General features: G+C 47.3%; 1 protein-coding gene across 1 annotated transcript in view; it reads left to right on the plus strand.

The window, feature by feature from the left end:
- The window catches only part of CALN1 (calneuron 1), a 94,368-nt gene that overhangs the window by 26,609 nt on the left and 52,504 nt on the right, over nt 1-15,255 (plus strand). Inside the window, exon 2 of the mRNA XM_010721920.3 lies at nt 5,493-5,636. Within this exon, the coding sequence (XP_010720222.3) occupies nt 5,493-5,636 (144 nt within the window). The remainder of the gene's footprint in view (nt 1-5,492; nt 5,637-15,255) is intronic.

Below are 15,255 nucleotides of genomic sequence, written 5' to 3' on the forward strand. Positions count from 1 at the left end.
TTGAATGTGTTTGGGAACATAACCACAGGAAATGTGATTTCCACAAATAATGTTTTTGCCGTGGTAGGAAAAAAATCCAACACAGTCCTGCCAAACTGTGTATTAAAAATCCCAGTCCCTCCAAGGAGAAACAAGGCAGGGGCACTTTGTTTTGAAGCAGATCTTTCCAAGCTGAGATACTTCACCAGTTTGCATTATCTTTGATATTTTATATTATATTATACTTTTTATATTTTGATATAACTGTATCTGTCTAAGCTGCTGTAGAGGTGGGGTCAAGTCTTGGGTCTTAAACCCTAGTGTTTATGCCCTGATCCCAGCAGCAGCGTTGGTCCATGCTTGGTTCTGGAGATGCTGCAGTGGGGCAGGTAGATGTGGCCCCACGTTGCAGCAAAATGCTTTGGACTGGGGATGCAGGACTGTTTTGCTGGGATTGTTGTTAACCAAGTGAAATCTTTGACATTTTCAATTGGAGTATTTTGGGAGGGAAGAAGGGGTATATTTCAATTAGGCTAAAAATGTAGATATTATGACACTTTGTTGCAGTTCGCAGCAAAATAGGAGTGTAAGAATAGCAGATGGAGGGATGGAACTTTCCATTTTTTCAAACAGGCATAGTAGTTACAAGTCTCACTTAACACTTCACTCAAGGACATGCTATTTGCAGCTTTTAGATCATTCAGTTTGTACTTTGGTGCCCAAACTCGCAATTAAGCGAATGAGCCGACTGGCAAGATGTACGGTGGTGGTAGTCCTCTTCTTATCATCCTAATGAAAATAACCATATAGGGCTATAGTAATTGCTGTGTACTTAAGGTGTGGTAGTTACAGTGCAATTTAAACATTTATTAGGGTGATATTTATACCCAGTGAAGTCAACTGGAACCATCTGCAGTGCCCAAGGGTGGCTGGTGGACACTGGTGGCTCTGGCTGAATTTATCTCTTGGAGCATCATGATTCATCCTCGCTCGGGAAGCAAAACAAAAAATAATGATGGTTGCCTCTAGTTACCAGTCGCAGGGAAATCATCAGCAAATAAACCTGCTGCTGAACTTCAGGAACGGATGAGCTGGGGAGGCTAGGAACAGTGCAAGGTCAGCTCCCGTGTGCCTAAAGCAGCCACTGATTGTGGAAAGCTCTTATGAAGGGGAGCGGGTGGGTGAGGATGAATCTTTGGGTCTTTCTGGATGCAGATGAGGAATGTTAATGAGTTGCTAGGCTGTGTGTCAAGTCTGACCCTGGCAGCAGGTTCTCTTTGTTCTCTTTGGATTGGGATGGGAGAGTTTCCTGGTTAATGCCCAATAAAGCTGGAAAGGAATCTGTTTCTTTCCATCAGTGGGTGACTGTCATAGATCCCACCAGTGATGGCACCCCACACCTGCCTTGGCCCCACGGACCTTCTGCTCCCAGATCTGGCCCCTTTGCATAGGCAGGCTTTTTGTCCTGACAGCTCTTTGCAGCCTTCTATACCTGGGAATCTAATCAGTGCTGTCTACTCGCTCTTTGGGATCATTAATGAAGATGTTAATTAGGATTAATTACTTGGATGCCCCATCCCTGGAGCTTTTTAAGGCCAGGCTCCTGGGCAACCTGATCTAGTGCCTGTAGCTAGGTGATCTAAATGATCTTTGAGGTCCTTCCCAAACCAAGCCATTCTATGGATCTATGATTAGTGTGGGGTCAGTGTTGGTCCCTTTGCTCACCTGAACTCAGCTCACTGTTTTGCATCACATGCAGACCATCAGATGGTCTCTTTCTTGTCAGCAGCATCCTATACTGGTGCTGTTTGATATAAAACTCTGGTAGGGAGGTGATGTTGTGCTATTAATGGCTGCTAGCAGTTGTGTGAGCACTGTATTGAAGTCACCTTGTACAGAGGTGCTCCCAGGGCTGGAGAGATTGCAACGTGGAGAAGAACACTCAGGAGCTAAGTTGGGCTCCCTGGGAAGAGGTGATGCTTTCTGAGGTCAGGATGTAAAATGGGTTATTTTCTGTGTTCCAATTCTTTCTTTATTTTCCTTTTTTTTTTTTTTTTTTTTTTTTTTGTCCATTAAGATAGTTCTGTGCCAACTGTCTATTTTCTATGATGGAGTGGGGAGTCAGTGCTTACTGATGCCTCAATGGAGGTGTAATCTAGGTATGTGTGCTGTGGCCAAAGCAGGGCTGCTGAAGCAGCATCACTGTGGACTTACTCCCTTGCTTTTCCTCTAAAAGGCAAAACAGGGCTTTGTTGCTCTCAATCAGGGTAAAACATCCCCATGCAGAGCAACTCAAACTTTCTCTCAAGCCCAGGCAGCAGTTGAGAGATTCATCCCATGAATGCATCCATGCCCAGTTCTGAGCCAGGAGCATCAGTTGCCATGGCGACTTATTTGGAAAAGTCATATGGGGAAAGTGCTGATATATTTTTAGCTTTGGGTAATGAAATTTAACAGCTGGAAATGAAGGTGAGGGCCAGCCAGGGTGCCGTGTGTTCATGGAGCGCTGTTGGGGATGGCACTGGGGTAGTGCTGGCAGGGCTGTGCTTGAGGAGGATGCTCAGTGTGTCGGAGGGGAAGGAATCACCGTAACGAAGAGCTGATAAAGAGGTGGTGGTACATACAAAGATAAAGAGGAAGCACTGGCTGAGGTCGTAGCTGGTACGTGTACAGTGTGTTCAGCCTATAAATAGCTCTGCAAATATACCTCTGCACAAGCAATATTTATAGCCTGGAAGTGGAAAAAGCTCAGTTTGGGGTCGGGTGTCAGTGCATGAAGGATGTTGCAGGTTTGATCAGAGGTTCACTTATCTGAAAGGCGTGGAGCGGGGCTGGAACTCAAGTGGGGGACCTTTTAGTCCTCCAGTCAAGGTTCACATGTTGTTGTGCACCTTCTGAAATCAACGTATCTGGAGAGAATGCTTGCTGGACTGGCACTCACATACCCCACTGTGAAGCCTCAGTACTGATGTAATTTATTTGTATAATTTGGATCAGTCTAAACTTTTCTGAAGGTAGACTCATATTTTATGTTCTGAAACACTTCCTCGGCTCCCTGCAGTATTTTTAGTTTATGTCTTCAGCTGTCAAAAGTTTATTTTAAAAATAATTGATTTTGAAGTAATATTTACTGCACTTTAGCTTTCAGCACATCATATGAAAATAGATTTCACTACAGCGGCAGTGTCTGATGGGATTTGTTCCTACTCCAAAGGCTCTCTGTGTTTCATCCCAGCACTTCAAGCTGCGTTGACTCTGAGCAGCCCCACCACCTCTCCATACCACTGAGATAAGGTGGATCCAGGGAAGTGGTTCAGTCTAAGGAAACCACAGCTGATATATAGCTACACCCATAGCGTAGGTGTTACAGATCTGGCACAGGGTTTGTTGAAATCAGTAGAATCTGCCCATTGTGCATTGGTGAGCTTTTTGGCTGGGTTAAAATCTGATCACATCCCATCCTGATAAGCACAGCCATGGTGAAGATGAAGCAGGAGGTCACAGAGGTGCCAGGCACCTCACCAAGGGAAGTGGTGAATTTTGATGGGAGGTAGTTTAAGAGCAGCCTTTGAGTTGTAAAGTTTTAGATAACTCATTAGCAAAGGCATCACCAAAACATTTCTTGGTGCACTGAGATGCTCCCAGCTTTTTCCCAGGGGAAATAAAGAGCATCCCTCCCTTAAGGAAAATCTCCTCTCAGAAAGAGCGATGCTGCAGTGGCTCAGCTGCCCAAGGAGGTGATGGTCACCATCTGGTGCTCCAGAGTTGTGGGGGTGTGGCACTGAGGGACGTGGTTGTGGCCATGCTGGGGTGGGTTGGGGTAGGACTGGGTGATCTTAGAGGTCTTTTCCAACCTTCATGATTCTATCATCTATGGTTATCTTCTCCAAGGGAGCAGAGGACAGAGGGAGAGGTGGTAAGTCCATGGCAGGGCCAAAAGCATTTTCCTGTCCCTGAGGTTTAATGATGCGCACGGAGCTGATCGGATCTTTTCTGATCAGATCTTTTCCATCCAGTCTATTCCTGATAGAGAATAGATCAGTGTTTAATCAGATCTGTTCTCCCACAAAACCTGCTGAGCTTTCCCTCCCACTTCTCCAATGAAATGTGTTCAGATGAATGCTAAACTTCTGTGAGCATAGCTGCACGTGGTGCCTTTCCATACGTGCATCCTCATTCTCTGCTGCCTCCTGACATCTCCCAGTAACTCCCACAGTGGAATTCCCACAGCCTCTGCCTTCTTAGCGTGGGATGGGGTGCGGAGCAATGTGGATGTCTCCAGGTGGTAATTTGTCTCATAATTCAGGAGACCTGATCTGCATTTTCCTGGGGCTGTGCAGGGTTTTGTGCTGGAAGGCGTTAGGTGGTGACTGCTCTGCATGGGGGCAGGCAGTGCCCAAAGTAGGTGAACTAACAGTGTCCTGAGTGAACATTGTGAATATAGTGCAGCAAAGGTCACTGGGCTGGACTGTGGTTACCAAACCAATTAATTGTTGATAACCTTCCCAAGGACATAATAATAAGGCATCTTGTGTGTTCCTCCTCACAACGTGATGCGTTTAACTAACAAATCAGTCACTCTTTCTCTCTCCACCTCCAACCAAATCCTCCCAAGCAAACCTGCTCCCATTTGGCCAATGTTTTGACAAGGCTTTATTTGGCATTCACCAATCAGAGCCACTTCACCTGGGGAGCTCAGCTTGGTGGTGGGTTTCAAGCAGAGAGGGTCGTGAGGAGCAGGGCTGGGAGCTGGGCTGCACTGGGGGGTGTTAATGCCAAGAGGGGATATGCCAGAATTGAAAAGCAAACCAAAGTCAGATGTCAGAAGCCGAGCCAGGCTGCAGGAGAATGATGGAAGTGATTCCCTTGACGCCGTCAGCATTTTTATTGATCCGAGGCTGTTTATTGCTGTAAAACTGTTGTAAATTAAAGAGGAGCTGGGGAGAGGGAGAGGTGGAAATTGCCTCGGTTTGGTTTAAAAGACGTACACCTGCATTTGTGGTGCTTGGAGAGCTGGCTGCAGAGCACTGCTACCCGCAGGGGATGCACCCAACTGCTGCTGTTCTGCTGGAAAAAAGTGAGAGCCTGGTAAGACCTGGAGTAATGCTGTCTGTCTTGCAGACATGCTGAGAGGCATGGGGTAGGTCTGCTGGAGGAGCCCCAGGGCAGGACAGTGCTTTCCAATGGAGCAGGATGGCTTTCCAGGTAGATGCTGCAGAAGGGAGGGAGATCCATCTGTAATGAATACTGAATTTTGCAGTGATGCTTAGCAGAGAAAATAATGTGAGTGTTCATGCAGTTGTACATATCTATCTGCATACAGAGGTGTGAGTATATGCTTCGATGAGCATATCATTACATTTCATGTCATTACATTGACTTGAAATCATCAAATATGCCACATTCACATTAGGAGAGGCAATATATGCTGCTGCTTCATCCCATATGCACAGATACATTGACAAAGATGTCCACCACCATAATAACTCTTTTCTCCTTCCTCTCCCTTGCAGAAATCCGTGAAGCTTTCCGGGTGCTGGACAGGGATGGGAATGGCTTTATCTCCAAGCAGGAGCTGGGCATGGCCATGCGCTCGCTGGGGTACATGCCCAGTGAGGTGGAGCTGGCGATCATCATGCAACGCCTGGACATGGATGGTGAGTCCTCACTGCTGGGTCTCTTACAGTATGGGGAGCTCTCCCTCAGCAGGAGGTGAGGTTGTGCAGGTTGTGTCTGGGGCTCAGGGTGTTTGTGGTCATCAAAGGAAGGTCTTGGAGGGACGCTGTGAGGTTGCTGAATCATAGAATCAGTAAGGTTGGGAAAGACTTCCGAGATCATCTAGTCCAACCACCATGCCCACTGCCACATCCCTCAGTGCCACATCTCCACAGCTCTGGAACATCTCCAGGGATGGTGACCCCATCACCTCCCTGGACAGCTGTGCCACTCTTTCTGAAGAGAAATAGTTCCTAATATCCAACCTGAACCTCCCCTGGTGCAACCCGTGCAAGGGAGGTGGTGCATCCTCTTATTGACCAACTGATATAGCTAGATGAAGACAAATCAGCTCTGGCAACCTTTCTATGCAAAGTGGCAACTGGTATTTCTGTGTTTCTGGCACAGTGATGCTTACTGGGATGTAACTTGGGCACCTGGCAAGCAGCATGGGTCCTGGGGTGCTCACTGCTTCTTGCGAGTGAAAGATGCTGTGGATAGGAGCAGTGCTGTGCCGTAATGAAATGTTGCTGGGTTTTGATGGAGAAATTTAGAAGGGTGGAATGATTTTGAGTAATGTCCTACTGTGAGAGCTCCTCAAACGATTACCAAGAGGCAGTAAAAGAAACAGAACCCACCATTAACAGGAACAAAGAAATGCAGCATCAGGATGCCAGAGCCAGGGGGGACTTGTTAACTGCCGCAAAGCTACAATCAGAGCAGAGCACGACGAGCGGGCTGCCTTTAAAATGTCCTTGGTCAGAGCAGGAGGGATGCTGTCCTGGTGCAGGGAGCTGGGATGCGGATCCAGCCTTCTTCCTCTGTGATACGGCAGGGCGAAAGCATGGAGCAAAGGGAGATGAACCAGGTCTAAAGGGGAGTGCTGGGTGTGTTGATGTGACACTAACATCCTCAGGGGACCATGAGAATGAGAACAGAGCCCTTGGGAGATGGTGACAGCGGTGACATCCCTGGGGACATAGAAGAGCAGATGCCCCTGGGGGATGCAGGCTACCACTGCATTCATCAGGCAGGGAGGGGTGATAATCTCCTTGAGGGTGTTTAGAGGTTCTCCTGCAGGGAGATGGTTGGTATTTGAGGCAATCTCTTTCCTGAAAAAGAAACAACAACAACAAAAAAATCCATCACTTTTTAAAGCTTTTTCCCCAGATGTTGTTGTTTGCACCTTGTTATGCTGTGGCCTTTCCTAGCAGACCAGGTGACTTCTCTTTAGACTTCACAAAGACCAGACTCAGCGCGACGCCAGTTCATGGGGTCTTTTACTGCAACTCTGTGCTTTTTTGGAAAAAGAGTGCTGTGCACTTGGCTCTGCATCTTGATTCATCTCCAGTTATTCCCTAAGTCTTGATCTCACTGACTTGAGACTTTGGCTCCCTTCCTACTGCACTCTGGGACCCAAAACCGAGAGGTGCAGTTATAGTGCAGAGTAATGGGCTGCAGATGGAAGGTGTTGAATTCCTGTCCGAGGGCTTTCAGAAAGCTCAGCGTGCTTTCTGCCAAGGTGGGGGTGATCCTATCTCTCTCCTCCGAGGATGCAGCATGGGGATGATGGGTAGTGCTCTGGGTCTGCGTCGCATTTACCTGCTGCTGCAGTGCTTGGAGCAGGAGCTTAGGGACCGGACACAAATCTGTGACATGGGGAGGCTGAGAGGGCCAGACATTAAGACAGCATCGGGGAATGGGAAATTCCTTAGGCACTGAGCGAATAGGGGAATGTTATGTGAAAGATTTACCTTGCCTGCAAGTTGAATTAATACTGTTCAGCTTGAATTACGTGGCTTATGACTGCTTTCTCCCTGGTGGGTTGTCTTGGATTTTTATCTTGACTCGTCTGGATTTTTTGCTGTGATTTCACAGTGAGAACCAGCAACAGTTCCCTCCTTCCTTGCACACTACATATGAGCATCATTCAGTAGCAGAGCTTGAGCCCTGGGGTGTCACACTTACCCCACACTCCCGAGGACAGCCTGACCCCATACACTCCACTCGAGGGCTGCAGAGCTTTTCCTCCCCTTCGCAGAGTCCCATGGGCAGTAGAACCAGGAGAGGGGCAGCCGTCCTCCTGCACACCCCACATGAGTTACGAGGTGCCGGCAGGTCGCGCAGCCAGACGGCCGATCTCCACGCGGGGCTGCTGCCAGTGTCTGCTAATAATGAGGTAATACAATTGGCAGCGCTGTGTATTTCATGAGAACCAGTCTGACCAGTCCTAGATGCAAGCATGTGGTTTTCATCAGGTATTACCTTGGGATCACTTTTGCCTTGCAGGATGGCAGGGTGTCTGCCGGGGATTTTTTAACTGATGGTATTCTAATATTGAGCAATTAGAGCTGTTCTTTGTCTGGGTTCCCTTGCACACCCCGTGCTCTGCAGGAAGGAGAAGCTCAGCCTGTCTGGGTCAGGATGTGGGGCGGCAAAGTGATGGGAGCTGGGTGGACAAAGCACCTTGCAGTGTGTTGGAGTGCTTTTATGGGCGTGCATAGCGAATAGAACGGGAGCGTTTCACACCTGTATGTCACCTCCTGCCAGAAGGGATCTCACCCAGCTCAGTAATTAACACAAGACTCAGCTCCAGAGCTGCCCATGGACAGTGCTGTCTGGGGCTGTTGGTGAAGCTCCAGAGCAGAAATGGAGCTGCATTTCATAACACATTGAGTTGGTTAGAAAGCGGGACATGTGTTGGGTATCTGATCACCTGTCTGTTGTCTTTGTGTAATGAATTATTTGCTTTGGTACCACTTGAAGACTTTTTTAAAATTGTTCTGCTTTATTATGGTTGGTTACGTCTCTGCTATCTCACTGCTTTCTCCAGGTGGAAAAGAAACCTTTCTTTTCTTTGTTCTTCTGCTCCTCCTTTTCCTTCTCAGCTTTGATCGCACAGGGGACAGGTGGAAGCATCCTCTGCTTCCCAGCAACATTTTCAGAGTCCCAACGAACTCCCAAAGGGTAATTTCTTTTCAAGTATTGCAGGTTTCATGAAACATGGATGTGGTGATGTTTTGGTTCTGGTTGTGTCCCAGCCCTGGCAGTGATAGGTGGAAATGAGAGTAACAAGTGGTTTTGCCCATGGGGCTTGTCACTGGATGATGCCAAAGGTGCTCAGCAGTTTCTGAATGCCCTACAGGAAGAGCAGAGGGGATTCCTGCCCATGGGAACCACAAGGATACATCCGTCCTGTGCCATAAAGCCAATGGAGCACTTGGGTTATGCTTGGGTTACTCATCTGTTGGGCTTTGATGCCATGACGCAAGGTCACTTGTTGGAAATGCATTGGATACATTGCTGTTGTGGTATCCAGTGTGTTTCCAAACAGTGCCTTCTCTGCCTTGCGTTCCTCCTCCCTTGCTGTTCTGTAAGGGGTGCTCCAGCTAGATGGGGGGAACCACAGCTGCCATTGGGAGAAATAGTTCAGCTGGAACAAAAAGTGGATTAGGGTGAAAAATGAGAATACACTTGGAATATTTCAAGGTCTCTAGAGAAAGTTTATAAATCATCAGCAATCCCCTTTCATGAACTGCTGGAAGGTGCTGTAGCATTGCTGTGATGGAAGAGATAAAAGTACCAAAATCGAACAGAAGGCAAAGGGTTATTTGAAGCAATTGTCCTCTCTTGGGGAAGGAAGGGAAGAACAGTGTTTCCATTGCTCCAAGCATGATTCACATCAGACCAGAGCTTTTCTTGCATCTTATTTTAGAGCTGGTGTGTGAATGTTTGCCAGCAGAAAGCTGCTCAGGATAGGTGGGCATCTCCAGTGGTTGTGCCTTATGTGGACATTGTGTTTTATTTTATGCCTGGAAATAGAGGCCAGGTTTTACCTTAGTTTATACCCTTGATTTTCTTCATCCTTAGATGTAATGAGGTATTGCGTGGATATAAACACTGCAGACTCTGAGAGGTGCATACGTTTCTGTCTGCAATCTGGAGAATGACCTGAAATGTTCTGTCAGTTGGTGGAAAGCAGAATATTTTAAATATTTATTTGCTGGCAAAATAATTTTTTTTTTTCCAGATTCGTCCTATTGGCAGTAATGCTAATAAAAATGCAGAGAAATGGCACATTAAATGTGTTGCCTTATTCAGGATTCCTACTCTTTAAGCAGACTTTAGCAATAAAATAGATGAATGTGTGACTTAAGTGTCAAACTGTTTCGTTACAACAGCAGACACTTTCATCCACGGAATAAAATAAGCACTCAGTGTACTAATTAGAGGAGCAGCTGGTTTTCAGTACCCTGGGAAAATAACTTCAGGCTAACAAAAAAAACTATCCAGTGTGTCAAATTGTTTGTTATAGTACAAATAGGAAATACTTTGATCAAGGAGAAGACAAGCCAGCTGCATCAGTGTACAAGCGAGCTACCTGCTACCTTTTTGTCACATTATGTGATACATCAGTGGGAACAACAAAAATCCAGCATCTCCTGCAGCTTCCTCTTCAGCAATTAAAATGAATGTAAATCCCAAATTAAAAGTTGGAGTGTTCCCTAACCAGTTAGGAGGGCTCTTTGTGGAGCTATCTATGGTGACTCTTGGTGGCCTCCAGGGATGGCATTGGGGTACCAGGAGTCTCCCCTAAAAGCTCTCCTTGCCCTTGTGTTGCTGTTGGGTTGGGGTTGGAAGGGGAGCAGATTTGCTCGCTGACAAATGTTTGCTTGCTCAGACTGGTTTGTACTTCCCTGCGTGGTACAAACTGATGCTGCAAAAATGAAATATTTTTTTAACTTTCTTTGCCTTTTTTCACGGTTTTCTTGCCATGGCTCATCTGCTGTGTTGAACCATTTCAATATGATACTGCAGACTTCACAGAGAGAGAATGGTCAGACTTTGAAGGTTTTGGGACTTGGACTTTGCCTTTGTGCTCAGAAGCCTCTGATTTTGCTATGTGAGAAGCAGTCCATGGGCTTATCCTTTGCAGTGAGCTGCTGAGCTGGGGGCCTTGTTGGGTGAGATGGATGTAATGAGACCTGGCTGTATTTATAGTGGCCACTAACTCCATGTCCTCTCTGATTTGTAAAATGGAGATTATCACATTAAGTATTCTCACTGCAAAGAACAAAGAGAAGTTACTGTTGCTGATGAAGCTGGTCAGATTTGCAGCTTAGCACCGAGAACGAGTTCATAAGCAATAGCAAGTTGTGCCTTTGGCACAGCACATGTGTGTGCAGCAGGGAGCACAGCATTCCCCCGATCTAAAGAGTCTGTGACTCGTTGCTGGCCATCTCAGTGCTGTGCAGAGCTGTCTGATGGATGCTGTGATGCACGCAGAGCTCACCTAGTGACAAAGCCTGCTGCAGCTGGGCTGTGGTTTTGCTCCTCTTGATCCTTATGATTCTAACATTGGCAGTTCCGCAGCTAATGGGTCACCCTGAGGCTTCCCAGGATCATATGATGCTGACATGTTGTTTACCTGGGGCCTGATGGATGTTTTTATTTTTGTTTTTTGTAGTTGAGGTCACTAGTTCTGTTGGATTTTTAGGCACCAAGCAGCCTGTTTGTGCTTGCAGTGGGGCAGGGGACACAATGCACATCTGTCCTCCTGGGTCACTATCTCTCCAGGATAGGCTGTCCTTGGAAAAATGCAGACAGTTAATATCGTAGAACCAAAGACTGGTTTGAGTTGGAAGGGACGTCGCGTCCTGCTGTGGGCTAGTTGCCCCTCACCAGATCAGGCAGCCCAGGACTCCATCCAGGGCCTTGAGGCGCCCCTATGGAACAGTGGGCTCCAGTGGAGGTGTTTCACTCCTTTCTTCAGCTCTGGCAAAGTATTTCTTCCAAAAACCCCCCAGTAAAGCTATCACAATGAGGGGCAGAGCTGGTGAGAAGTAAGAGAGCCCCTGCTGCCACCAAGGCACAAGAGGAATTGGAAAGTGTATTTTTCTGCTGTTTTGTATGTGTGTACTTTGCTAGAGGATATTAGAGATCCTCTACAATCCTCCCTGGCGGAATGCAGACAGGAAATAGAGGATGTCACCCTTCTCCATCCTGGGGAGTGCTGGCATATCCTATCCCATGCCCATGGATGCTCAGATGAGGAAGGTCACCCATCTACCTTTGCCAGAGCCTCCCTCCTGGCAATGGAGTGGGCGGGTGATGCTTTGTGCCTTAGTTTCCCCACTGCAGAGCAGTCACCAGAGTGTGCATTTATCCCTTTATCCCTTCTTCTCAGCCAGGCTCATGGATGTCTTTTCTTAAAACTGCTTCCAAAGTCATAAGTGAAGGACTTCCTCCAGCTGTAGTTGAGTTATGGATTGAGGCTGCAATGCAGGAGGCATCTTTGGGTTGCGTTGGTGTCAGGCTGTTCTCTGTTCTGAACATCTCAGAAACCAAAATATTCATCTGTGGCCAGAGCTGCTCCATGCACACCTCTGCAGCAGCCAGCACCTGCCCGTGTTATTGCCCAGGTTATCTTATGGGCACATGCAATGACACAGAGTGGGATGGAGTCACTGCAGCTAGCTGTTACAAGAATAAAAATAAACAGGAGTGTTGTGCGCACCCGGGACCTTAGCTGCAAGTGACTAGCTCATTAACTTTAAATATATCACCTAGCTGCGCTCTGGAGGTCAAATGTAAGAAAAAAAAGTGTGAATACTTATCAGTCTACACTCAGCACATCCTCATTTCCATTTAAATGCATGCATCACTCTGGTGCCATGGCAGGATACTTTGCAGGAAGAGGAAGAACCTGGTTATCCTGAGACTGACTGGGGTGATGATTTCTTTAGGAAGCATTCAAGTAAAAGGTCTTTAAAGCACGAGGTTCTGAAAGCAGTGCAAGTTTCTTTTCTGCCCTTCTGTACGGGCAGTGCAGTCCATGTTCATTTTTTCCTCTTTTTCTTTCACCTCTCGTGCTGCCTTTCTCACAGCCCGATAAATATTTCATTGTTCCCTCCAAGGGAGACGCTCCAGCCGGGGACCTTCAGACAGAGCAGTGGCTGAAGGCAGAGGGTCGGGGCTCTCCCGTGGGATGCGGGGCACAGGGGTTCATGCTGCTGCTCTGCTCAGCATTTAATTACACCTTCAAGTCAGCAGAGTTCTGGCAGGGCCGTTTGCAGACGACCAGTGAAGCTCAGCGAATGGTGGTGACTTGCGTTCTCCTTGGGCTGGAGATCTGACAGTACCACATCATTACAAATGGGTTGGGGTTGAAGGCGCAGAGCCCATTTTTCAGAGATTCAGACACCCCTTCCTTGGGGCACTGAGTCCAAAGCCTTCCCTTGGACCATGGGAGAGAGCTGCATTTCCCAGTTCTATGCTGCTGCTCCACGGTTGTCCTTGGTGGGCGCTGGACCTCAAGGTTCCCCCTGGGTGTCAGGATGTTTCCATCTGAACTTACCCCAGGGCCTTTCTGCATCCAGTGAGCCAACATTTAGCACTGCAGCTTTAGTGCAGGTACTGAGCAGGCAGCAGGTCTGGGTCACCGTGCTGTTCATGTGTGGTCATGGGTGGTCAGAGGAGTTCTGGAGGACCCAAAGACATTTCTGGGTACCTTCAGGCATCTCATGGAGTAATTAGCCAGGCTTGCATGATTGCTTCAGGACTGATGGGAGTGCATCTAGTTGCTACTCTTTTCCATTATCACATCTGCCTGGTCTTTTTTGCCAGAATGGCGACGTTGCTTCATAGCAAGCCAACCTTGTGGGTATCTGGAAGCACTTAGTGCCCAACCGACGCAAACGGGCTGGTAATGATAAGCAGATCTAATTCATCTCTGACGGTGTGACCAGCAATGTTCTGAGTCATATTTTTAGTCATGCAAGGTTCAGGCACATGATTGCTAACCCCCTTTTTTGCATGGTAGCATTAATGCCAGGATTAAGTGGAAGCATGAGGCAGAAAGAGGAATATTAAGGCATAGCTGTATGTAAATAAGGAGATGGCTTAGGTGGTTTAAAAAGCAAGGTGAAGCTGAGCTCTGGTGTTGTGCCAAGGTCACCCATGTAGTGACCATCAGGAAGGAGGTAGCTTGAGGACCTGCACAGAGGAATCAGGACTGCAGCACTGACACAGTGGCAGCATTTGAGGCTTGCTGGCTGGGCCATGGGAAAGAACCAGGGGATATGAGAACATCTCTGGCCTGGCATCTTCCACCCTTCCTTGCAGCCCTTGAAACCAACCCAAAGTTCATTTCTGAACAAGCTGCACATCGCTCACTCCGAATATAAACCACGTCTGCAGGTACAGGAAAGCCAAATGTGGGGATGTGTGTGGAGTTTGATTTGCCTCCAGTGCAGATCCTGGAACAGATGCTCAGTGTGTGCATCGCACATCAGCTTGTAGTGCACTGTGTGACTGCGACTTAGCGGGGGAGGAGAGCCTCTATTGAGTGTACACCGTGGCAAATCTCAGGCTATATGTAGCCAGGAGGTGGTGGGCATCCTGAATGCCTACAGCTCCTATAGGAGTTTGGGGATAGGATATTATGTGGTTATGGAGAGCAACCCGTGCCTTCTCACCTCTCACAATCAGCCATGCAGATTCAGAGCTTATATGCTGTTTTTTTTTTTTTTTTTTTTTACAATGTTTTCTTCTGGCTGTTGAATATTGTGAAAGGAATTTTCATCCAAAACTGTGAGTTCTCTTTCTTGGTATTCTGGTGCTGAGGTCTCTTGAGAGGCTGGTGGTGGGAAGGTTTGCTTTCTGCAGCTTAAAATTAACGCTAAGGGGATATCTCTACTAGGGAGAATGTTATGGGGGTCTTGCTTCTTTGCTAGTTAGCAGTTTTAATTGAAAAAGCAGTCAATAAGGGAATAACACATTAGCAATGGCATCTTTCTTCTGAGGTTATGGGAAGTGCTATAATTAAGCTGATAATTAAACCCCATGAAGTTAGTTATGATCCCTGGCAAAGGCACAGGGAAGTCATGAGCAAGGATTTGCCCAGAGCCTTGTTCTGGGCCAGCTGCAGAGCCCAGGACCCGGCATCTGCTTCCTCTGAGTCACGTGTAGGGCTGAGTCCTCCCTCTCCTCTGTGCATGAGGTGGCATTGTAGAAAACTCCAACTGAATCACTCAGTGTTTAAGGGTCAGGTATGGATAGACCTAATATATGCACGGGCAGGTAATGGGATCTCTTCAAAATGCAAATTGTTTTCTTGCTAATCTGGCTAATTTCTTCGACCCAATTTGCATGATAGTGTACGTTTTTCTTACTGCCTTTGCCTCGAAGTGATGCGCTGCAATGCGAATTGCCCCAAACCCACTGTCACCTTGCATTACCTTCCCCAAAATGATCCACCGTGCTGTGACTGATGCAATCCGACTTGATGTCATAAAATGATGTCTCCCATGGGGAAGCAGAAGGAGCGCAGCTTCTCAGAGCCCATAAATGTTTTAAGGAACGGCTTTCCTAGTGATGGGGTCCCAACCCGTTTCCTTTTCTGCTTAATAACCTGCCCCAGAAATGAGTTCTATCGTGCAATGCTCAGCCCTGCAGAGCTCTGAGCAACTCCAGTGGTTGGATGGGGTCTTCTTGAGAGTTAGAAGATCAAAGCTATTCTGAATCCCTGCTGGGTTGTTTTTTTTTTTCATAGCCCCTGTT

The sequence above is a fragment of the Meleagris gallopavo genome, chromosome 21 (genome assembly GCF_905368555.1).
Source record: "Meleagris gallopavo chromosome 21, MGAL_WU_HG_1.1, whole genome shotgun sequence".
Taxonomy (NCBI): Eukaryota; Metazoa; Chordata; class Aves; order Galliformes; family Phasianidae; genus Meleagris; species Meleagris gallopavo.